This window comes from Carettochelys insculpta, chromosome 24 (assembly GCF_033958435.1).
Source record: "Carettochelys insculpta isolate YL-2023 chromosome 24, ASM3395843v1, whole genome shotgun sequence".
NCBI classification, from domain to species: Eukaryota; Metazoa; Chordata; order Testudines; family Carettochelyidae; genus Carettochelys; species Carettochelys insculpta.
In genome coordinates this window covers 15,609,100-15,635,327 of record NC_134160.1, presented here as the reverse complement: position 1 = coordinate 15,635,327, position 26,228 = coordinate 15,609,100, and the positions used below count along the sequence as shown (strand labels likewise).

At 48.6% G+C, this 26,228-nt stretch overlaps 1 protein-coding gene across 9 annotated transcripts in view; it reads left to right on the top strand.

Annotated features, from left to right (window-relative positions):
- The window catches only part of PUM1 (pumilio RNA binding family member 1), a 209,043-nt gene that overhangs the window by 25,795 nt on the left and 157,020 nt on the right, over positions 1–26,228 (top strand). For all 9 annotated transcript variants that reach the window (XM_074976100.1, XM_074976093.1, XM_074976097.1 and 6 more), the window contains exon 3: positions 18,993–19,061. In XM_074976100.1, the coding sequence (XP_074832201.1) occupies positions 18,993–19,061 (69 nt within the window). The remainder of the gene's footprint in view (positions 1–18,992; positions 19,062–26,228) is intronic.

Here is a 26,228-nt window from a genome sequence, read left to right as displayed (position 1 = left end):
AAATGCTTAAATATTATTTTTAATAATGAAATGTTATTGTAATAGAATTTTCTCATGGAACACTTTATTTTCACTTCATTTGGGAAATACTGGCTTATAGTGGATACTCACCTGGCCACCGTGGGATGCCTCTGAGGAGGCCAATGAAGTCATAATTGGCTCTGCTTAGTACACTGAGCCAATATCAGAATTGTAAGGTGGGGGGGATGGGGGAGATGAAAGTTGTTCATTTTGGTGGAGTTAGTATTCTGAGTTAAATGCCCTGTTATTCCAGAATAATAGGCTTTGCAGTGCATACGCAAGGAGTTTTTTACGGTGTGGGGGAAGAGATTTTTAAACAAAAACAAAAAAAACCCTAGTGTAGACAAGCCCATAGTGCAGGGGTGAGCAAACTTTTTATGTCAGGGCTCCACTTTTCTTCACTGAAATTAGCAGACCACCCCCATCTGAGGTAGGACCACAGGAGGGGATGTGGAGGAGGGAGAGTACTTGGGAAAAGGGTGCTGGAGGGTTCCAGGGCGTGCCCCAAAGTGGAAGTGACACCCAGGGAGAGGACCCTGGCAGGGCATGCAGGTGACTCCAGGTGCCTCACAGGAGGGGGTAATTTGAAGGGGTTTGGGCAGGGAAACTCTAGGTACTCATCTGCATCACCACCTCCAGGTGTTGTCCTTGCTCGTGCAGGGAGGTGGTGATCCCACGCTGTGCTGTGTGTGGGCAGGGTGGTGCATTTCTCTCCTCCGCCTCCCCCAGCCCTCAGTGCACCAGCACTTACCCTTCATTGGGATCTTGGAGTGGGGGAAGGTGTCCTGGGTGCCAGCACATACTGCGGACCAGATTGATAGGGCGCCGTTTGTATTGATCACCACACTCCCTAAGCAACAGTCACAGGGGAGGGAGGGGAGGCTGAGGGAGCCAGCACAAATCACAGGGGAGCAAGCGGAATCTGGGGGAGGAGGGGAGGATGACTGATCATACTGTGCCCCCTCACAAAATTTCATGCCTCCTGCCGTAATGGGAATATGCGTATGTGTCGCAAAGAGAGAATACCATCAGCAACAGTGCAAGCCTAAACAAATGGCTCAGTGGGTCTTCCATTACAGAGATTATGGCCTCAGAGGGCTCAAGAGACCAACTTCCCCATATCTTCAACAGTTCCTCATTCCAGTCCCAGCTCTCGACTAAACATAAGTTTTGATTGGAGTTCAGGAGTAGCAGACCAATGATTCAACACCTCCTGACTCCTGCATGCCTTTTTGGTAGCAGTCTTGAATGCTTTTTCAACACTTGAACTGTGATAACAGACCAGCGGGTGTTCAACAATGTCCCTTTTTGCCATATGATAGTTTGCATTCTTCCTTGAGTGTCCCCGTGGGTGCTCCATGATAGGTGTCGGGCTCACCCCGGCGCCGCAGATTGGATCTTTCCAGCAGTTTCTGCCGGACTGCGCATGCGCCGGTGCGCGCCGCTCCCTTGCGCGCTCCCGGCCACGTGCGCGATCCGGTCCCCGCCAGTTCCTTCTTAACCGCCATCGGCTGCAGACGGAATCCGCTCAGGCTGCGGCCAGAGTCAGCGTATTTAATGTTCTTAGTGTTTTCAGAGTTTCTTTTCAGTCTTTCAGTTACCTTGTTTTTTTCTCTTACTGCAAAAAAAAAAAAAAAAAAAGTATATAACAGCATAGGCAGAAAGCCTTAGTAACCAGAGGAGCAGCGGAGGCCCAGGGACGTAAGGCCATTAGGCCTCCTGCCACGGCAGGCTGGGTCTGAGAGAGGGGAACAAGCACAGAGAAGGTGCTAAGTACCCTATTAACAACTCAGAGACTCACCACAATGTCCTCTTCAGGATTCAAGAAGTGTGTGTCATGCCGCGAAGCTATGCCGGCCTCCGATGGGCACAGTCAATGTATTAGGTGCCTGGGGGAATCTCACGTCACCCAGAAATGCTCCTTCTGCGCAAAGCTCACGGCCAGAGCCGGGAAGGACAGCAAAATGCGGCTAAAAATGCTACTCTTTGATAAGGCCCTCCAGCCAGACGTGCCGGAGTGGCCTCAACAAGACGGACCCACAGGGCCCCATAAAAGGAAGGCGGCGTCCCTCACCCCATCAGTGCAAAAACGGAGCAAGCTCTCTCCAACCCGATCTCTGCTGGCAGCCACAGCGAGCGGGATGGGTGCAGCACATAGCCCCCAGCCACAATTACAAACAAGCGGCGGCGCAGAAGCGCACGTGGCAGAGGCTGAGCCTCCGATGATTAAACAGCCGGCCTGCACCGCGGTCAGAGCGGCGGCCAGGCAAGCGCCGGAACCGGCGGCACCGCAGCTAGCAGCACAGACCCCCGGGGTGCCGACGGTGCAGGGCTCGCAGGCACGCGGCCTGCGGGCGCCGGGGGAGACCACCCGTGTGGCACCGCAGTTAAGCGTGCCGAGCGCGGCGCCAACAGCGGGGCCGAGATCCCCGGCGCGGAGAGGGGCGGAGTTAGCCCCAGAGGGGAGGGGAAAGGCGGCAGAGAAAACCCGGCACCGCAGCTCTTCTCCAGACAGGGCTGCAGGGTTGCTCTCTCTAAGCCCTCCCCTTATGCTGCGAACTCCAACAAGGAGGCAGGGGTCTCCCCCAGTCTACCCTGAGCCTCCCTCCCCGTTCCTCCAGCCAGCGTCACCATGGCTTGGGCCACCCTCACCTTTTCTGGGATTTGACCCCCTGGAGTACTACCACAAATCAGTTTCACCACTTTCTCAATCACCCAGACAATCTCGTTCCCCCAGACGCTGGGGATATGCTCCTTGAGAGTGGTCCAGGTCTCCATCCCAGGAACCGTGCCCACGTTGCCATGGTCACCCCATCATGCTGGGAATAGACAGCACACCCCCAGGGACAGGTCGCCCCAGACGGTTCACTATCCCCGAGGGCAATCGCGGACGGGGACAGAAACGCAGCTATCTCAGGGGGAATTGGCTATGGAACCCTGAGATTTTCCCTCGCAAGCCTCCAGCGAGAGGATGTATCATCGTCAACAGGACCCCGAGGGCTCAAGGGAGGCTTACCCCAGTGGTTCCTCTCTGTCCACCCCCCGGACGATCTCAAACAGTTCCAAGAGCTGTTTAAAAGGGTGGCCTTTATGCAAGGCATCCCAACAGCAGAGGTGCAGGAGAAGCACCATAAACTCCTCAAAAACCTGAGACCTCCGGCCTCTTCTAAAATAGTTATTCCGCTCAACGAAGCAATTATGGAGTCTGCTACCACGATATGGCAGACCACAGCGTCCGCTCCACCTATAAACGAGAGCGGATAAGAAATACTTTGTACCGGCAAAGGGCATGGAGTTCCTGTTTAGTCACCCACAATCAACTTCACTGGTGGTGGAATCGTCTCAACAGAGGTCAAAAACTTCCCAGTACAAGGCAGGGGGAACGGACAAAGATGCCAAGAAGCCAGAGCTATTTGGCAGAAAGGTCTACTCCTCCTCTACCCTACTGTTGAGAGTGGCAAATTATGCAGCACACCTAGCGAACCATAATTTTGACAATTACTCCAGACTAACTTCTCTCATGGACTCGCTTCCAGAGGATAAGAAGCTGGTGCTGAAGGCCATCGTGCAGGAAGGCTACGCAGCCTCGAGCACAGGAGTTCAGATTGCCCTGGACGTAGCAGATACGGCGGCACGCTCAACAGCTACGGCAGTGGTCATGCACAGGGAATCCTGGCTTCAGACATCGGGTATCCCGAGGGATCTGCACGCGAAGATTGTCGATCTCCCCTTTGACACACAGAAGTTGTTTGCTGAATCAGCTGATTCGGTCCTTCATTCCAGTAAAGACTCAAGGGCCACTCTCAGAACCTTGGGGATTTATACCCCTCCATACAGGAAGAAAAAGTATTACCCTCAGCAAAGACGATACCCGTATTAACCCCAGTGTGCTCAGTACCAAAGGGGCTACGAAAAAGGGCGGCATCAACGGCACCAACAGTATAGAACTCCCAGGCGACGTTCCCAACAGAGCCGTGCCTCCTCGGGGCAGGGCCGAAGGCAACAAGTTTGACGGACAGATCGAGGGCTGCACTATCGCTACCATCGCGCAATGTCATCCAAAGCTAATGTTCCATCATCGCCTCCGACTGTTCTGCGCCCAGTGGCAAAAGATCACCACAGACAAATGGGTACTGGAGATCATAGCCACGGGATACACGATCCCCTTCCAGTCGCTCCTACCGCCACGACCTCCACCCAGGCCCCATCTCACGGACACCTCCCACGAAGCAAGACTCAAGCAGGAGGTGGACCATCTTATGCTTATAGGGGCAGTGGAAAGAGTGCCGGAGCAACTCCAAGGGAAAGGGTTTTATTTAAGATACTTCCTCACAGAGCAAAAAAACAGGAGGCTGGAGGCCCATCTTAGATCTTCGAGGCCTCAACCGGTACTTGCGCAAAAAACACTTTCGGATGATCACAGTCGCCTCTGTTCTCACGGCACTGGACAATGGAGATTGGTTCACAGCCCTCGACTTACAAGACGCGTATTTCCATATAACAATCCACCCGGCTCACGGACGCTTTCTCCGGTTTATGGTCGGCAAAGAACATATTTCCAATACAAGGTTCTGCCGTTCGGCCTCTCCTCGGCCCCCAGAGTCTTTACCAAGACCCTGGCAGTGGTGTCAGCCTACCTGCACAGACAGGGGGTGTTTATATTCCCATATCTGGACGACTGCCTACTGAAAGTGGCTTCGAAGGAAGAGGTACTATGCATGATATGCGTTACAGCAAGCACGTTCTCTTCGTTGGGCCTGGTCATCAACCTGGCGAAGTCAAAGATCGACCCCACACAGGACATAGAGTTCATAGGGGCACGCATAAACTCTATCACAGCAAGGGTTTATCTACCGGATGCCCGCTTTCGCGCCATTGGTTCCCTCGTACAGGTCATCACCTTCAGCCCCATGGTGCCGGTTCTAATGTGCTTACAGCTGCTAGGCCACATGGCAGCAGCAACATTTGTAGTACAGAACGCCAGATTGCATATGCGCAGCATGCAGCATTGGCTGGCGAGCGTCTACAAACTGGCAGCACACACTGTCCGCAGGGTGGTGTTGCCCACGACAGAAGTGCGCAGATCCTTGCGATTGTGGGTGAACCCCAAGAACATGCTAACGGGTACCCTTTCATCAACCACAAACCTCTATCTTCCTCACCACCGACGCCTCCCACATAGGGTGGGGAGCACACATGGGCGAAAAGGTAACGCAGGGACTGTGGTCCCCTACGGAACAGTCGCTGCATATAAATATACTGGAGCTCAGAGCAGTGTTCAACTCCTGCAAACACTTTCGAGACTATATACAAGGCAAAGTAGTCGGGATCAATACAGACAATACCTCCACCATGTTTTATATAAATCGACAAGGAGGAGCTCGGTCCCGTGCCTTATGTGCGGAAGCAGTCCGGCTGTGGAACTGGTGCATCGCCAACAATATAACCTTGAAAGCCTCGTATTTACCAGGCGCTCACAATGTGAAGGCAGACCAGCTGAGCAGGCGCTTTGCACTCACACACGAGTGGCAGATCCGTCCTGGTCTGCTACGACCGCTTTTTCACGCATGGGGGTTTCCCCAGATAGACCTGTTTGCCACTCAACACAACAAGAAGTGCCCTCAATACTGCTCCAGGGCAGGACTGGGACGGGAGTCCCTGGGGGACGCATTCGCGATCTCGTGGAAGGGCCCCCTGCTCTACGCATTTCCTCCCACAGTGCTCATCCACAGGGTCTTGCAGAAAGCTAGGAGAGAGAGAGCCCGCATGATCCTAGTAGTCCCAACTTGGGATCGACAGCAATGGTTGCCCTTGCTTCTGTGCACGTGGGACCGCCCACTGATGCCCCTTCCGGTGGTGCCAGTCCTGCTCACGCAAGCCCAGGGGTCCATAGTGCACCCACACCCCCGAGGCCTGCGACTGCAAGCATGGTTAATCCATGGCTCAGCTCCCTAGAGAGTACATGTACGGAGGGAGTGTAACAAGTCCTAGAAAGTAGCCGAAGGACTTCTTCCAGGAAGACCTACAAGCAGAAATGGACTTGATTCGCTGCATGGTGCTCTACCAAGCAATTAGCTCCTCTTGATGTGCCTATATCTGTAATATTAGGATATTTACTGGACCTCAAGAGAGGCGGACTTTCCCTATCCTCGTTAAAGGTCCACCTTGCCGCTATATCGGCTTTCCGGCATGAAGAGGAAGGGCCCACGGTGTTTGCCCATCCCATGCTTACCAGGTTCCTGAAGGGGCTGGTAAACCTGTACCCCCCTCGGAAAACGCTTCCACCTTTGTGGAGCTTGGACCTGGTGCTTAACGCGCTAACGGGACCACCGTTTGAACCCTTACCCACAGTTTCCCTCTGTCTCCTTACGATAAAGATGACCTTCCTTCTTGCAATCACGTCAGCTCGCAGGGTAAGCGAGTTCGCGGCAGTTATGGCAGCGCCACCCTACACAGTATTTTCGAAGGAGGCGGTAACCTTACGGCTGCATCCAGCCTTTGTTCCGAAAGTTTCTTCAGAGTTTCATATTAACGAACCTATAATCTTACCCTCGTTTTATCCAAAGCCTCATAACTCCAACAAAGAGGCACACCTACACCTCCTGGATGTGAGGAGGGCGCTGGCTTTCTATATAGACAGGACTAAGTCCTTCCGGAAAACGGATAGACTCCTAGTCTCTCTCGCTCCCAGATCAAAAGGAGAAGGTCTCTCTTCGCAGAGAATCTCGAAGCACATCGTATCCTGTATAAAAATGTGCTACCAACTTAGACTCCTTTACTGGCCCTGCCTAGGGCTCACTCCACCAGGGCGGTGGCGGCATCAAAAGCCTTTTTCAAGGGCATTGCGTTAAAAGACATCTGCAGAGCGGCGACCTGGTCGTTCTACGACACCTTCGCCAAGCATTATGCCCTACACAGGGTATTCCAAGAGGATTACCCGTCTTTCGACAGCGGTCCTTTCGGGCGCAAGCTGCACATAACCCGATTTACCCACCTCCTTTCTTGGGTTACTGCTGGGTAGTCGCCTATCGTGGAGCACCCACGGGGACACTCGAGGAAGAAAGAGAAGTTACTCACCGTAGTAACGATGGTTCTTCGAGATGTGTCCCTGTGGGTGCTCCACCACCCGCCCATCCTCCCCGCTTCAGATCTCTGTTTAGTATTTTTCATGGGCATCCGAGGCGGTTGGTCAAAGAACTGGCAGGGACCAGGTAGTGCACGTGGCCGGGAGCGCGCAAAGGAGCGGCGCGTGCCGGCGCATGCCTGGTCCGGCAGAAACTGCTGGAAAGATCCAATATGCGGCGCCGGGGCGAGTCCGACACTTATCATGGAGCACCCTCGGGGACACATCTTGAAGAACCATCGTTACTACAGTGAGTAACTTCTCTTTCTTATTCCATCCAAAATCCACTTCTCAAATAAGATGTGGGATATCTTTTACAGCCAGGAGCTGTAGGCTCCTTGCTTCTTCAATACCCAAGGAAGGTGTTTTTACTCAACGTATTTCTTCATCCCCAAAAAGGGTCTATTTGGGACTTACTTGATTTCTGCCATTTCAGCTACTTTATTTGTAAACCCAAGATTTGCATGGGAACACTGAAAAAAAGACATTTGTTTATAGCTCTGAACGTGAAAGATGCTTTTTTTCAAGTGGTCATTTGTCCTTCTCCCTGAGGCTTTCTCAGGTTCTGAGTCTGCTCCAACCACTTGCGTTATAGAATATTCTATTTCAGCATTATTCTTACCTCTGGGGTCTTGACAAATAGGCCATCTGATTTCTCCCTTTCATGTGTGGAATGAATGCTATGTGCTGGGGAGAGGGGCAGGCTTTGCGTGCTGTTGCTGCTCCCCCTCCATCTCTCAGCTCCTATTGGCCAGAAACCAGCCAGTGGAAGCTGAGAGATTTTGCAGGGTGGAGGGAGCAACATGCAAAGTGTCTTACTTCCAGCAGCATCCAGAGCAGAGAGCTACATGGAACAGAAGCTGTTTAAAGTGGTAGCTGGCTGCTCTGTGCCCAAGGTGCTCCGTGTGCCAGATCCAGTGGCTTGGTGGGGCTGGATGTAGTGTGCAGACTGTATCTTGCCCACCGTTGGCTTAGGGGGAGAGGGAGGCCTTGCAGTTTAGAGGGAACTTAAGTCTCAATCTAGCTGTTTTGTTGTGGTAGCCGTTATCACATCCTGTGGTTTTGCTCTTTTCCCCTATCTCAGTGATTGGCTGTTTATTGTCATATGATGCCAAGAGGCCCATTTGTCAACTTTGACAATAGTTAAATCTCCTTACTGAAGGCCAGCATGCACACTTACAAATCCATTCTCATCCCCTGCACAGGCTTTGGATTTCATAAAGGCATCCTTAAATTCCATCACTCCCAGGGTTTATTTGCTGAAAGAAAGATTTCAGGGTAAGAAGACTGTCATAGACCCAATCATGGCCAGCCCAAAAAGCTTGTCAAGACTGGTCTCTCATAGGCCACACACTCTTGTGAACTTTAATCCTGCTATTTGCAAGATTCTGTATTCATTGGCTACAAATGTGGCTTCAAACTGTGTACCTGCAATATCAATGGTCCAGGTGACTTTCCACTCAAGTGGTATCATATCATCTATGTAATGGTGGAATAATTCCTGTTACGTTTATGTTGGCATTTGTTTCCTTGCCTCCACATCAGACATGGTTATCTTAATGGGTGATTTCCTCTTGTGTTCAGGCTCTTGCCAGGACAAACATACAGCATAAGGAATCTGGCACTCAGGATATCCAATCAGTGTTCTAGAGCTACGTGCAGTTTGAAGGGCTTGCAAATACTTTTCCTGCTTGTTCAAGGTTGCTGTGCTCTCATAATGCCAGCCAACATCATAAATGTCTTTGAAGGAGAGGGGGATCTGCTCCACTGCGTGCAGAAGCGGTCAGTCTGTGGAACTGGTGAATCAGCAATATGCCTTCTTCCCAGGAAACTAGAATGTACCAAGCACATGCTTTCAGGCACTGCAGTCAATCAGATAAAGAATCTTCACAACTTTGTGGTAAACAATATTTTTCACTCTATAGTAGACCACCAACTTACACAATTTCATCTTTGATTTGGACCCATGGTACAGAGGCTCTAGAAGAATTCCACAGAGACTTTAACAATCTACACCCCACCATCAACTTATGCCTCGATTACAACATGCAAGAGATACATTACCTGGACACTACAGTACTAATCAAGGATGGTCTGATCAGTACCACACTGTACTGAAAACTTACTGATCGCTATACTTAGCGACACCCTTCCAGTTTCCATCCTGCACACGTGACTAGGTCCATTGTTTACAGTCAGGCTCTTAGGTACAATCGCATTTGCTCTGCTCCAACTGACAGAGAGCAAAAACTACAGGAACTTTACCAAATATTCATAAACCTGAATTACCCACCAGGAGAAGTAAAAAAACAAATCGACAGGGCCAGACGAATACTCAGAGACCAGCTAGTCCAAGATGAGCCCAAAAAAGTCAAGAACAGAACACCACTGGTCATCACCTACAGCCCCCAACTCAGACCACTGCAATGAATTATTAAAGACCTACAACCTATCCTTAATCAGGATGCCACACTCCAAGAGGCCCTGGGTGACAGGCCTGTTCTCTCCTACAGACAACCTCCCAACCTCGTGAGGATTCCCACTAACAGCCACAGTCTGTACCCCAGGAATACCAGTCCTGGAACCTTTCCCTGCAACAAAGCCCGCTGCCAGCTTTGTCCACGTATCTTCTCTGGAAATACCATCACTGGACCTAACCAGGTTACTCACAGAGTCACGGGCACTTTCTCATGCTCCTGTACTAACATCATATATGCCATCATGTGCCAACAATGCCCAGATGCTTTGTATATTGGACAGACTTCTAACTCCCTTAGACAAAGGGTCAACGGGCACAAAACAGACATCAAAACACTCCAGATCCACAAACCGGTTAGTCAACATTTTAATGGAATGGGGCATTCTGTCAATGACCTCAAGGTATGTGTGTTACTGAAAAGGAACTATCGCACCGTTTTGGAAAGAGAAACATCTGAGCTGGCTTTTATATTCAAATTCGGCACATTAACACATGGTTTAAATTGTGATGGGAACTTTGAGTCACTATAGGGGCTCGTCTGCATACTTGGCTCAATCTAATTCTTGATCTTCCCCCCCTCCACTCTCTGATTTGCTCACCTTGATTATCTTTTCCTGATTTGTCCTCCTTGCTTACTGTTTTTGGTTCTCTGTGCCTTAAATATTGAGTCTGTTTTGGTCTGGCTATGGTCTGAAGAAGTGGGTCTGTTCCACGAAAGCTCACCTAATGAACCATTTTGCTAGTCTTTAAAGTGCTACTTGAGTGCTTTTTGTTTTGATTTTGACTTACATGTTTCTTGTAATAACGTGAGTCCAAAAATCATGAGTGACGGGGAGCTGGGAACCAGATGTTTGTCTGGCTCCCGGCCCCCCTCTGCGTGCATGAGTTGGGAAACTGACCAGCGCTGCTGTGCCTGCCTCCCAGCTGCCTGGCACTCAGGGGAGTCAGGAAACTGACCAGCGCAGCTGTGCCTGGCTTTGGGCTCCGGGCAGAGTCAGGAGGGAGACCCAAAGACAGTAGGGCCCCTCCCCACTCAGTATCAACTTTCATGAAATTTGACTTAACTCATGGCTGTCCAGTAATGTAACCTGTGTGTGAGTCAAGGGTCTACTGTGTAGGGCAGTATACGTGTATTCTCCAAATGTGTTCTGTGGCACACTGCTGTGGAAATTTTACCATCATTAAGAGGATTTTTATTTAGTAAAGTATATCTTTTATCAATTAATTAGATCTTCAGAATTATTTTTTGTTTATATTTTCCTCGATACCTTAGTAATTTCTGTATTTCTCAATAAGAGTGCGCTCATATTGAGCCTCAGTTTTGATGACATTTGTGTGCGCTTAATGCTAGCTTGATGTGATTTCACAGCACTTGGCTTGATAAGAAGAGTTGATTTCACAGCGTTCAGTTTGAAAAGTTTATTTCACAGCAAGAGCAGAGGCTTGCTTTTCCTTTTAGTAACACATGAAACAACAGCTACAATCTATATTTTATTGGCTATGTATATATAATTTTGCGAAGAAATAGGGTTCTGTTTCTTTGGGTGTGTGGGGCACCTCAGATTCCCTACCTGCGTATGCAGTTTGAGAGTGGTATATGTGTATCTGAAAGTGAAGGGAAAACACCTGCTTTAATGGCACTCTGAAGTGGGTCACAATGATATTTATGAAGTACCTGTACTACATTATATTTAATTGGTGTGTATCACATCTACCTGGAATATTTTTACTCTGATTTTGTTCTCTTTTTAAATTCATATACCTTTTACCACATTTAAACACTAGAAATTCAGTTCCTTTACTTTTTATCTATTGTTGGTTTAAATTTCTGAATCCTGTTTTCTTGAAGAAACTCACCCACTCTAATTGAGAAATTTTTGAGGAGATATTCCATCAGAGGAATCTGGTGGATTTTCAGAATAATGAGCCTGCAAAAAAGACCAACCTACATAACAGACAGTATCATGATAGTTACTTGGGTTGGTGATCTTGGTGTTCCTCTGCTTGAATGTGTTATGTGCTGGATCAGATTGTCAAATGAAGCCATGGCTCCAAGCAAGCTGAAACATCTCTCCATAAACCACCTAACTTACTAATAAAAGGATGTCAAATACTTTAAACAATTGCAAGAACAAAATACAAAACATAGCTGTGTCATGAGACCATCAGTGAAGGTATCAGATCATGCACAAGAGTGCAGCTTCTGTGTTGCCAGTTTGATTGACTGATGGCTAAAGCGAAAAAGCCTCATACTGTTGCTGAAACTTTTATTCTGCCAAACCTGTCAAGAAATTACCCCATTGTGGTAGGTCCAGAAGCAGTAAAGGAGGTACCAAGAGTTCCCCTTTCTAATAATACCAGCAACAGATGCATTGAAGACCTGCCGAAGGAAACAGAAACAACACTGACAGAGAAAATCAGAGTCAGGAAGACTTCCCCTGAAAATTAACAAATCTACAGACATCAACAGTTGTGCACAGCTAACTACAGTTGTTCTGCTTGCTGAGAACAACATCTTGAGGGAGCATAATTTATTCCGCAAGGAACTTCCACAGAGAATAGTGGGGTGAGGACCTGTGCAGAGTGACATAAATATTTCAGAATAAATGGAATTTCATGGAAGAAATGCATGAGCATATGCACAGATGCATCAGTGACATAGAATGTAAAAAGGCTTTGTGTCCAAACTACAACATGAAAATCTCGAGGTTTAAATCACTCACTGCTGTCCACAAAGGAAGGCACTTCTATCAAATAGCTTGCCAACTGACCTGAGATCCACACTAAATGACATTGTGAAAATGGTCAATTTAATCAAATCGATTGCTTCAGTCATGCCTTTTTTTTCTATTTTATGTGAAGAAATATGAGCAAAACATCAATCCTTTCTCCTTCGTACTGAAGTTTGCTGGCTTTCAAGAGGGACAGTTTTGTCAAGAGTTTATGATTGAGGAAAGAGCTGAAGCAATTTATGCACAGTGTGATCCAGCATGTGAATCTATAGCAAGTTAAATACCGGTTGGGAAAACTGGCCTACTTGGCTAATGTATTTGAGCACCAAAATGAACTGAATCGCAAGCTGCAAGGACTCAATGAATCGTAGAATCATGGCATTGGAAGAGACTTCAGGAGGTTATGAAGTCCCACCTTCTGCTCAGAGCAGGACCAGTCCCAACTGTGAGAACATACTGATGCGCACAGACAAGTTAAACAGCTTATCAAAAATTAAACTTTGGAGAGAAGTAGGTCATGGTTTACCTCTAGGGGTGTGTCTACAAAATTATTTCAGAATAATGTCTGCTATTCCGAAATAACTTTGTGGGTGTCTACACAGCAAAATCACTATTTCAAAATTATTTTGAAATAGTGGATGGCTTGTTTTGAATTCTCTAAACCTCATTCTATAAGGAATATTGCCTATTCTGAAATAGTTATTTTGGAATATGGCTCTGTAGAGACAGGGGCTACATCTACCCTAGAGAGAGATTTTGGAAGAAGCCCTTCTGGAAGATCTCTTCTGAAAGAAAGTTTTTCGAAAGTGTGTGTCCACACACAAAAAAGCAGATCAAAGGAGTGACCTGCTGTTTTGACAGAGAGCATCCATCCAGGCCCCGCTCTTTCAAAAGAACAGGCCAGGGATCGAAAAATCAGGCCCCATGAGGACTGCTTTTTTGAAGGCGGAGGGTGGAAAGGCCTGCGGTGCATCTACACGTTTTCTTTCTAAAGAAGCTTTCGAAAGGAAGAGCAATTTCATAAGGAGCACCACATTCTTTCGATTTACTTTCCAAAGAACACTTTTTGTGTGTAGATTCTCTGCGGGATCTTTTGAAAGCTTACTTCAAAATAATGCTGCTGTGTTAGACATAGCTCAAAAGTGCTTCCAGGGGCTGTAATCCGAAATGGGCTCCATTGTGTGTGGATGCATTATTTTGGAAGAAGTTTGTTTGTTCCAGGGCTTCCTTATGTAGACACGTTATTTTGGAATAGCTTATTCTGGAGGTATTATTCCAAAATAAGCTATTCCAGAACAATTCTGTATATTGTGGACATATCACAGATGTTCAAGCGAGCTTCTAGCTCAGACCAAGATGGAAGGCCACTTGTGGAGCAATGTTTAAATTTGCTTAGGGCATGTTTGACACTTATTTCAGATCATTGAGCAGTTTCATTGGACTTGGAATCCTTTTGTGTCATGTCCAGAAACATCAACAATTAGTTTATCTTTGAAAGAAAAGGAAGAACTTTCGGATATCGGGAATGATTGTACACTTGAGCTCAAATTTAAAGAGATTCCATTGGCTCCATCTTGGCTACAAGTGAGAAATGAATAACCATTGATTTCAACTCAAATGGTAATTGTTCTACTGCCATTTTTGACCACCTACTTTTGTGCACTTTGTTTCTCTTCATTATCACTTACAGAAAATGAGACGAGATCATGTTTAAAAAATGTGGCTCAGGAACTCTATGTAGCTCTTTTCAGCATTGAACTGAATATTAAACAGTTTTGTTCATTAAAACAAGCTCATATTTCACATTAAAATTCTAGTAGAAAACGTAAAGTCAGATTGTTTCCATTAATGTTGTAATATATATATGTTGCAAGAAATAGCACTTATTTCAAATGAAATATTTTGTGACTTTTTTTAAATTTTGGTATGCCATGAAAATGTTGGGATCTTAAGTGTGCTGTGAGATGAAAAAAGTCTGGGAAACACTGCTACAGGGAACCCACACTAGAGAGACCTGGTAACCTTCCAAACAAACAGAGAGAGAGCAACATGCACTGTTCCAGAGGAGTCCAGGGTCTCCACTCACAAGCCTGATGCTTTACTACTTTCATGATCAGATCATCTGAACTATGCCCTCCTTCCACTGCAAGTCCCGTCTTGAGTTGCGTGCAAGTTTCTTCATTGCCCCTAGGTGGCCTAGACAGCTTTGGTTTCTGAACCTCCTGTCTCACCAAGGGCACCAGTCATTATTCTTTAATTTCCTGGCCTTCTGACCAAGGGGAACAGCAAGATCAGGCACTGCAAACCCACATTTGCTTCATCTCTGAGACTGGTTTTTGAGTGAGCATAGTCATTAGAGCAGTCGCAGTCTGTCTGAAAACTGTACAGTGCATACAGGTTGCACCTCCTAAAACCAGCGTTCTCTGGTCTGGTTAACTGGACCGGAGAGCCAGGGCCAAGGGCAACAGCTTTGGCAACCCTGCAGGGTAGTAGCGTGGTGCTGGGGTCAGAGTCCAGGTGCAGGCCCTGCAGCAACTGGGTAAACAGCCCAGTGGGGGAGAGGCAAGGCAGGGTGCCTGCTGCAGTCTTAGAAGCCCATGGCAAGGGACCTCCTTTGGTCTGGCAAATTCTCTTGTTCAGGACCACTCAGGACTTGACCATGCTGGACCAGGGAGGTGCATCCTGTAACTGGAAATGTTACCTAGCCAAGGTGAACCAAGTCTTTGTTTGGGTGCATCAAAGATGTATTCTTTCTGAAACTCATGGATATTCCTTTAATTCAGGAGAACCTATCCTTAAACGCAGCAAATCTGACTGTCAGTTTCTAAAGGGTCCACTTGGCCTCAGTCACTCCATCCCCGCTGCCTTCACAGGGCTACTTGATTAGCACTGCATGCATACAGACATGTTACCTGCAGTGCATTACACTTGATAATCATTGAGGAAATTGTTAGTTTCTAGTACCTGGTTGTCTGAAGTGTCTGATTAGATTGTTTGCTTCATCAGGGTCAACAATCGCCAGTCTCTTTTTCCAGTAGTTCTGTTAAACTCAGTGGTTATGTCTACACTACAGCTGTCCTTTGAAAGAAGTTCTCCTGGAAGATCTCTTCCAGAAAAACTTATTTTAAAAAATCATGTTCACACACACAAAGTGGATTGATTTTTTCCCCCCCGCCCCACCCCGGAAGAATCAATCCTGTCTTTCCACACAGCCCCAGCTCTTCTGAAGATGGGCCAGGGATCGAAAAATTAAGCGGCATGACAAGTGCTTTTTCGGAAAAATGGCCCCCCGGGCATCTACACGTGGCACCACCCCCCCGTCCTCATAATCTTCAAATAATCTTTTGGAAAAAGGTGTCCTTTCTTATCTGGGAGAGGAAGAGGGCTGCCGGAAAAAGTGCTGCGTTCTTCTTCTTTAACATCGAAAGAGAGCATTTTGTGTGCTTTTTTTTTTTTTTTTTTTTTTTTTGAAAGAGTCCTGACTTTATTGAAAAAACTCTCCTATGGTACATGTAGCCAGTGAGACTGCTTGTGAATTAAATTAAGGGTCCAACATTGCTAATGTACATGTGATCTGTTGGTATAGTTGGATTTTTGAAATAAACTATGTTCATATTGTAGATTTATGTGTAGTTCAGATGTAAATATTTGTGATGATGCTTCCTGGAGTTCAGTCACTGCATATTGAATTCTGCATTTTGTATTTTTGCACCAGAGTTAGTTTTAAATAAAGAATATTTTTGGCAGGTGATCATGAGCTAGAAGAAAAAAATCAGTATTTTGTTCTCAAAATATGTTTTGGAAAAGATTCTGTAAATTTTGTATTGCTAATAACTGCCCATAGAGACATACTGAAATATAGAGCCATGCCTAATGATAGACTTATAGTAAGGCTGAGTATATGTTGTCTTGCTTTTTTCATTTTTCTGTTTTTAAATCTTTTATTCTGTGTTTTTGTTTGCAGTTCTTTTTTCTTACCATTTCCTCCTCCTCTACCTTTTTTTCCTTCAACTCCTCAGTTGTTCCTACTTTCACTGTTTCCTTCTGTGCCTCTCCCCCTACTCTGGCTTTTTGAGTTGTACATTGAGTCAAGGGAAGATGGTATGTCTTGTGCACCTCTGCATTCCTCTCCCAGCCCCCTCCTGCTGCAGTTCCATCCTTCTAGAGATGGGATTATTGGTGTTTTGGGGGTTTATATCCCCAGGCCACTCCTGCACTCCACCTCCTTCCAAGCGTCTCAACCCTGCTCCTCCTTCCCATTCAAACCCAATAGCGTCACTCCCAGCCTGCTCCTCCATCTTACCTCCTGCCCAGCCCCGGCACCCTCAGCCCCCACAGCTGGCGGTCCTTTCCTGCACACTGACCACCTTGTTTTGACCCCCACATCAGAGCCTGGGCGCTCTCACAAAATCTACTAAACCCAGGCCTCCAAAAGAGTTAATCTGGCCCTGTAAGCTCTGAGCCTCAGCGCCTTCCCCTGCCCCTGTACTTGAGGGGAATGTCTTTTTTTCCTCCTGCTTCTCAGTTGGGGGCCGTATCTGTGAGGGTTTTTTTCTGCTTTTCACATGGGAGCTGGGTCACTGAGGGTTTTCTTTTGCGGGGTTGGTGTTTGGGGTAGCTTTGTGTGTGTGGCCCCTGACTGATTTTTCTGTGGGTCAGTTGCCTCTGACCCAAAAAAGATTCCACATCCCTGCTGAACGAGTTGGCTACTTCATCTTGGAGTTGGGTTTCTTAAGGTTGCTGCTGCTGTCCATTTTCTACTTCTTAAAATTAAGCCTGGAAAAAAGGAGGGTAATTCAGAGTCAGTGATGATTCTGGATTCTCATAAGGAGTTGGGCATGAGATAAATGTAAAGTAGAAGTCTTGGAGCTGAAGTTTGGAGACATTCTTAACACCTTGTAAAAGTGCTTGTGCTGTCAGTGTTTTTCAGTTCACATTTATTACTTCAGGGAGATCTTTTGTATTCTGGAAAGGCTCTTATTTCTGATCCTAGTTTTTGTCACTGACACTGTGGTTTGGGGCAGGTCTCATCCTCTGAGGACCTCCACATCTGTGTGCTATATGAAGAGTGATTCTCACCTCTGCGAAGCACTTGAAGTTATATAGATGAAACATCCTACATGCTAAGAATTATTTGATACTGGAAGATTCACCCGGACCCTTAACTCATAGTATTCCTTCATTTAAATCACTTTTCTGGGGATGAGGTGGTCGGTATGCAAGCTGCCCCAGGAAGAGAGGACAGTCCACCTCTCTCATTGCAGCAGCTTGGGGCTAGGTAAGAAAAACGTCAGTGTCTGCTGCAGTGGGTACAGCTAGGAGGGTGGGGATTGCTGGGGTGCAGACACAGACTCTCTGAAATGTATAGTACCTAGCTGGTCTAGTGGGCCTATAGTTGTCCCTGCCACCATCCTTGGCCCCCCTCTTCCCCCTCCCCTGCCGTGGTCATTCTGCACTGTAAGTGCCCCTCCTACCAGACCCCCCCCCCCTTTCCATTTTACCCCAGTGCCCTGGGACATCCAAATGCTTACCTTGCTTAAAGTTATGATATGAGGAAGCTGCATGCCAAATTGGTGGTTCTAGCTCGTTCTGTTTAGGAGTTCTTGAACAAAATGACTCATGGACATACAGACACACACAAAAGATCTAAAATATATAGTTGACTACAAACATTGTTTTCTTTCTGAATATTTCTCGTGTTGAAAGCCCTTAATTTTACACAATGCAAAACATTTTAAATAGTTTGTTTTCAGAGGTGAGGTTTTATTTATAATGTACATTTTCAAGATTTTGATTGGAAAATTCACCAAGCTGCTGAAGAAACGTTTGTAACTTATTCCTGAAGGCTTGCTATAAGCTTGGAGGAGTACAAGGATGTTCTGAACATCTGGTATTTTTAAAGAAATTAACATTGTCTGCCTATCCCTCACAGGAGGAACGTGTGACTCTAATCTGTGTCAGAGGGGTAGCCGAGTTAGTCTGTATCTTCCGAAGCAACAAGACGATCCGTGGAACCTTGTAGACTAACATATTTTGGAGCATGAACTTTTGGGGGCAAAAAACCTGCTTCTAATCTGTGTGGCTCAGATAAACTTTAATAGGGAACTATTGTAAGCTTAGATGTAGAGGAGGTGTTTAATGCTGATGATTTTATGCTATGTATAAACCTGTTTTCAATGTCGGTGCACTACTTCAGAATTTTTATTCTTTGTGGTTTAATATTATGGAATATTGATTCTACCCTGTCTTCCAATGGAGATCACATTAATCTCTTGATTTTTTTTTTTTTTTCATTTGCTTGTGCACAGAGATATTAATACAGCTCTGTATGTAATATTAATCTCTCCTGTAGCAGGGGAAATCACTTTTATTCCCCATAAGAGTTGGTTATTTCAAAGTTGCTTAATTTTACTTTTGAATGCATGTGTAGAATTGGTAGAAAATATACTCTTGATTTTAAGAGTTTTAAATTGTTGATACTTTTCTCCTAAACAGACTTGCAGTGTGCTTTAATAAAGAGAAAGATTTGCTGGTATTTTATGATGGAAAAAATAAATTATAAATTGATTACCTTTTTATTTGTAATTGGAATAAAATATAGTCAGTACCTCACATTTTTCTCCTCTGTTTGTACTAGGTGCGCTCAATGGATGAACTGAATCATGACTTTCAAGCACTAGCTCTGGAGGGAAGGGCTATGGGAGAGGTAAGTGAAACATTTCTAGAATAGGAGGTGTACGTGCGTGTGCGTGTGTCATTCTTCACAAGTGAAAGCCTGACTCTCTTCTCAAAGGTACATCAACTAGTCCTCCCCCCGAGGAAGTCCTGCATCCTGGGTATTGCAGGAAGCCAGTTGGGGAGGTACTTGAGCCTAGAAAGAGGAACATCTAAGCTCTTCAGATTTATTTATTACTCTCATCAAGTAATAAAAAAGCGTCTCATCTAAAATGAAGCTTGCTACGTTTATTTGATGAACTGTCTGTAATAGTAGGGAACTGGAGTTGATCACCCCCTAACATCACCTATGACCAGTGTTCCTAGTGTGTCTTGTTGTGAGGTAACACACTTCTTCCATGTTCCTTTTCAGGTATACAGGTAATTAGTAGCCTGCGTTATTTACGGCTCTTTTTCTCTGCAATTGTTCTTTGTTTCTTACTGTGTGAAGCTTTCTGCTGACTGCCCTGATTTTTGTAAAAAGAGTGCCACTGCTGTTTTGCAAAAGACATTTGCCCAGTATTCTGTTGTTCTTTATTCATACCACTTATACAGGATCAGTATCTTAGGTGTAATGTATATTTAATTTCTGAAAGAAATTCATGTTGCTTATTCCTCAGTTTTTAATGTCTTTGTCTCTGCTTTCTGACTGAACAGCTCAGCTATTTGGGGTACTCTCCCCCACTCTCCTTGGTTTGCAGTAAAGGAGTATTATTACTAAAGAAAGCTTTTAAAATGTGCACCTGGCACCTGATCATGATATGTGTACACCTTGCTGTGTGAAGGTCCACAGCCTGCATAGATATACTATGTGATACAGTACAGCGGGAAAGGTGATTCCCATCTAGTTGATTCCCTCTGGTCCACCTCTAACAGTCAGCCTTCTCTCAGCCCTTGAAAAAGCATGGAGGGGATCCTCAAGGAAGCCATTTTGAAACACCTGGAAGAGGGGAATGTGATCAAGAGTAGTTAACATGGATTCACCAACAGCACTTCATGCCTGACCAGTCTGATTAGCTTCTATGATGAGATAACTGGCTCTGTGGATAGGGGGAAGTCAGCGGCTGTAGGATACCTTGACTTCAGCACAGCTGTTGATAGTCTCCCACAACATTCTTGCCCGTAAGTTAAGGAAGCAAATATTGAATACGTGGACCATAAGATGAATAGAAAACTGGCTTAACAGATGGGCCCAAAGGGTAGTGGTAAATGGCTCAATATTTGTTGCCAGTTGGTTTCAAGTGAAGTGCCCCAAGGATTGGTTCCAGGGCCAGTACTTATCAATATCTTTATTAATGACCTAGATGAAGGAATGGGTTGCACCCTCAGCAAATTTGCAGATGACACTAAGGTACAGGGTCAGGTAGATACACTGGAAGGTAGGGATAGGGTCCAGAGTGAACTAGACAAATTGGAGGATTGGGCCAAAATACATCTGATGAGGTTCAACAAGGACAAGTGCAGAGTCCTGCACTTGGGAAGGAAGAATCCCAAGGACTGTTACAAGCTGGGGACTGACTGGCTAAGTAGAAGTACAGCAGAAAAGGACCTGGGGATTACAGTGGATGAGAGGCTGGGTATGAGTCAACAGTGTGCCCTTATAGCCAAGAAGGCTAATGGCATAGTGGGGTGCATTAGGCAAAGCATTTCCAGCAGATGTGAAGAAATTATTCTTTGATTGCTCATATGCATTCCAAGTGGGGTGTGCACCGGCATATGCCCAGTTGCCAGAAGCTTTTTGCCCTACCCAGTAGCCGTAAGGTTGGTTCTTCTTCGAGTGTCCCCGTGGGTGCTCCACATTAGGTGTCGGGCTCGCCCGGCGCCGCAGATCGGATCCTCCAAGCAGTTTCTGCCGGACCGCGCATGCGCCGGTGCGCGCCGCTCCCCCGCGTGCTCCCGGCCATGTGCGCGATCCGGTCCCCGCCAGTTCCTCTTAACCGCCGTCGGCTGCAGACGGAATCCAACTAGGCTAAGGCCAAGTAGTGTATTCAACGGCTTTATCTGTTTTTTCTTAAAGTTTTTCAGGCACTTAGGCTACTATAAGCTTGCCGGTTGTTATTTTGTAAAAAAAAAAAACAACAACGAACAAGCTAGGAGAGGGACAGCTGAGCCAGTCCCAGTAACAAGCGCCGGAGGCCAGGAGCTAGGGCTATCAGCCCTCCTGCTAAGGCAGGCCATCGGACGGGGAAAACGGCACAAAGAAGGTGCTAAGTACCCACTTAAAAACACAAAGACTCACCAACAATGTCCTCTTCAGGCTTTAAAAAAAAAAAAAGAATGCTGCTTCTTGACAAGCCCCTCCAGCCAGAAGCGCCGGAGCGGCCGCAGCAGGAGGGACCCTCCGGGGCCCTTAAAAGGAAAGCTGCCTCCCTCACTCCATCAGCGCAGAAACGGAGGAAAGTATCTCCAGCCCGATCCCTGCCGGCAGCAACAGCGAGCGGGACGGGAGGAGCAAGCAGCCCCCAGCCGCAGCAACAGCTGATCGGCGGCGGCACGGAGAGCCACGTGGAAGCGGCTCAGCCTCCAATACTCAGCCAGCCGCCCCGCACCGCAGGCAGGGCGGCGGCTAAGCAAACGCCGGTACTGGCGGCACCGCAGGCAGCGGCACCGACCCCCGGGGAACCGGCGGTGCAGAGCGCGCAGGCACGCAGCCTGCCGGCACCGGAGGACACCGCACATGCGGCATCGCCCTCGAGCGTGCCGAGATCGGTGCGGACGGGGCCGGAATCCCCTGTATGCTCCCCAGCCCGATCCCTGCCGGCAGCAACAGCGAGCGGGACGGGAGGAGCGAGCAGCCTCCAGCCGCAGCAACAGCTGATCGGCGGCGGCATGGAGAGCCACGTGGAAGCAGCTCAGCCTCCGATAATCAGCCAGCCGCCCCGCACCGCAGGCAGGGCGGCGGCTAAACAAGCGCTGGTACCAGCGGCACCGCAGGCAGCGGCACCGACCCCTGGGGAACCGGCGGTGCAGAGCGCGCAGGCACGTAGCCTGCCGGCACTGGAGGACACCGCACGTGCGGCACCGCCCTTGAGCGTGCCGAGCTCGGTGCGGACGCCGGAATGCCCTGTATGCCCCCCAGCCCGATCCCTGCCGGCAGCAACAACGAGCGGGACGGGAGGAGCGAGCAGCCCCCAGCCGCAGCAACAGCTGATCGGCGGCGGCACGGAGAGCCACGTGCAAGCGGCTCACCCTTCGATAATCAGCCAGCCGCCCCGCACCGCAGGCAGGGCGGCGGCTAAACAAGCGCCGGTACCACCGACCCCCGGAAAACCAGCGGTGCAGAGCGCGCAGGCACGCAGCCTGCCGGCACCGAAGGACACCGCACATGCGGCACCGACTTCGAGTGTGCCGAGCTCGGTGCGGACGGGGCCGGGATCCCCTGTATGTCAGGGGCGGAGTTACCTCCTCAAGGGAGGGGGAAGACTGCACACAAGAGGAGGCATTGCAGCCCCTCTCCGCACAGGGCTGTGTAGTTGCTTTCTCACAGCCCTCCGCTATGTTGCAGACTCCAACTAGAAGGCAGGGGTCCCCCCCCCCTTGGCCTACCCGGAGCCCCCTTCTCCATTTCTGCAACCAGCCTCACCCTGGCTGGGACCACCTCCACCCTTCCTGGGATTTGAACCGCTGGACTATTAGGCAAAGTCGCTCTCTCCAGGGTCTCGACGGTCTCCCTCCCCCAGACGCAAAGGGTATGCACCAAGGGAGTGGTCTAGGTCACCTTCCCAAGACCAGTGCTTATACTGCCGTGGTCGCCCCTACCACGCAGGGCATAGACACCATCGGCAATCTACTAGGGAAAGATCCCTACGAACGATCTCGTACCCCCAAGGGCAATTGTGACCGGGGACAGAGACTTAAGCATCTCAGGGGGGACTGGTTATGGAACCCCGAGATTTTTCCTCGCACACCTCTAGTGAGAGGGTGTACCATCATCAGCAGGAACCGGAAGGGTCCAGAAAGACGTACCCCAGCGGTTCCTCGCTTTCCTCCCCGGATGAGGCTACGGCCCCGGGGGGCGTCCATCCTCCGGACGATCTCAAACAGTTCCAAGAGCTGTTTTACGAGGGTGGCCTTCACGCAAGGCTTCCAGACAGCAAAGGTGCAAGAGCAACACCATAAGCTCCTCAAAAATCTGAGACCTCCGGCCTCCTCCAAAATAGCAATACCGCTGATGACGCAATCTTGGAGCCTGCCACTATGATATGGCAGACTCCTGCGACTATTCCGCCTGTCCACAAAAGAGCGGGGGGAAAAAAAAAAAAAAAAAAAAAATACTTTGTGCCCACGAAGGGCATGGAGTTCCTGTTCAGCCACCCACAACCAAATTCTTTGGTGGCGGAGTCGTCGCAACGTGGGGGAATAAACAAACATGCCAAAAAGCTAGAGCTGTTGGGCAGAAAGGTCTACTCCTCCTCCACGCTACTGTTGCCAATGGCAAATTACGCAGCGCATCTAGCGAACCATAATTTCAACAACCACATTAGGTTGACCTCCCTCATGGACTCGCTTCCAGAGGGCACGAAACCAGTGCTCAAGGCCATCATCCGACCATTTTATAACCAGTGGCAAAGGATCACCACAGACACATGGGTGCTGGAGATCATAGCCACGGGGTACGCCATCCCCTCCCAGTTGCTCCCACCGCCATGACCTCCACCCGGGGCCCCACCTCCAGGAGACCTCCCATGTAGCGAGGCTCAAGCAGGAGGTAGACCATCTCATGCTCGTAGGGGCAGTGGAAAGAGTGCCGGAGCAACTGCAAGGGAGAGGGTTCTACTCGAGGTACTTCCTCACGGGGAGGTCCATCTTAGATTTTCGAGGCCTCACCGGTACCTGCGCAAGCAACGTTTTCGGATGATCACAAACGCCTCCATCCTTACGGCACTAGACGATGGAGATTGGTTCGCAGCCCTCGACTTACAAGGTCCTACCGTTTGGGCTCTCCTCAGCCCCCAGAGTCTTCACCAAGACCTTGGCAGTGGTGTCAGCCTACCTGCACAGACAGGGGGTATTTATATTCCAGTATCTGAATGACTGCCTACTCAAAGGGGCCTCGAAGGAGGAGGTACTACGCATAATATGTGTCACAGCAGGCACGTTCTCTTCGCTCGGCCTGCTTATCAATCTGACAAAATCAAAGACAGACCCCACACAGGACATAGAGTTCGTAGGGGCACGCATAAATTCTATTACAGCGAGGGCGTATCTACCAGAGACTCGCTTTCGGGCCATCGGCTCCCTCGCGCAAGGCTTCACCTTCAGCCCTATGGTGCCGGTTCTGACGTGCTTACAGCCGCTGGGCCACATGGCAGCAGCAACGTTTCGTAGAACAGAACGCCAGGTTACACATGCGCAGCATGCAGCATTGGCTGGCGAGCGTATACAAACCGGCAGCACACACTGTTCACAGGATGGCGTCGCCCACAACGGAGGTGCGCAAATCCCTGCAATGGTGGGTAAACCCAGAGAACCTGCTAACAAGGGTACCCTTCCACCAACCACACGTATTGGTTTTCTTACTACAGATGCCCCCCTCATAGGGTGGGGAGCACACATGGGCGAAGAGGTGACGCAAGGGCTGTGGTCCTCTATGGAGCAGTCACTGCACACAAATATACTGGAGCTCAAAGCAGTGTTCAACGCCTGCAGACACTTTCGAGACCAACTGAAAGGCAAGGTAGTCGGGATCAGTACAGACGATACCTCCACCATGTTTTATATAAATCGGCAAGGAGGAGCTCGGTCCCGTGCCTTATGTGTAGAAGCAGTCCGGTTGTGGAACTGCTGCATCGCCAACAATGTAACCTTGAAAGCCTCGTACTTACCAGGGGCTCGCAATGTGAAGGCAGACCAGCTGAGCAGGCGTTTCGCACTCACGCACGAGTGGCAGATCCGTCCCGATCTGCTGCAACCGATTTTTCCACGCATGGGGTTTTTCCCCAGATAGACCCTGTTTGCTACTCAGCACAACAAGAAGTGCCCACGATTCTGCTCCAAGGCAGGACTGGGACGGGGGTCCCTGAGGGATGCCTTCGCGATCTCCTGGAGGGGCCCCCTGCTTTACGCTTTCCCTCCCACAGTGCTCATCCACAAAGTGTTGCAGAAAGCCAGGAGGGAAGGAACCTGAATGATCCCGATAGTCCCAACGTGGGATCGACAGCAATGGTTCCCCCTATTCCTGCGCATGTCGGACCGGCCACCGAGGTCCCCTCCGGTGGCGCGGGATCTGCTCACGCAAGCCCAGGGGTCCATAGTGCATCCGCACCCCCAAAGCCTGCGACTACAAACGTGGTTAATCCATGGCTCAGCTCCCTAGAGAGCACATGTACGGAGGAAGTGCAGCAAGTCCTAGAAAGTAGCAGGAGGACTTCCACCAGGAAGACCTTCAAGCAGAAATGGACTCGCTTTACGGCATGGTGTTCTACCAAACAGCTAGCCCCCTTTCGGTGCCTATGGCTGTGATATTAGAGTATTTACTGGACCTCAAGAGAGGAGGACTCTCGCTATCCTCGTTTCAGGTCCACCTGGCCGCCATTTTGGTGTTCAGACACGAAGAGGAAGGGCACACGGTGTTCGCCCATCCCATGGTTACCAGGTTCTTCAAAGGGCTGGTAAGCCTATACCCCCCTCAGAAACCGCTTCCACCTCTGTGGAACTCGGACCTGGTGCTTAATGCGAAAAGGGGACCACCGTTTGAGCCTTTGGCCACGGTTTCCCTCCACCTCCTTATGATGAAGACGACCTTTCTTCTCGCAATCACGTCAGCTCGCAGGGTGAGCGAGCTTGAGGCAGTTATGGCAACGCCGCCCTGCGCTGTTTTTCCAAGGAGGCGGTAACCATACGGCTGCATCCAGCCTTTGTTCCTAAAGTTTCTTTCTGAGTTTCATACTAACGAACCTATTGTTTACCCTTGTTTATCCAAAGCCTCATAACTCTAACAAAGAGGTGCGCCTACACCTCCTGGACGTGAGCAGGCGCTAGCTTTCTATATGGACAGGACCAAGTCCTTCCGGAGAACGGATAGGCTCCTAGTCTCTATCGCTCCCAAATCAAAAGGAGAATGTCTCTCTTCGCAGAGAATCTCTAAGCACATCGTATCTTGCATAAAAATGTGCTACAAACTCAAAAAGACTCCTTTACTGGCCACGCCCAGGGCTCA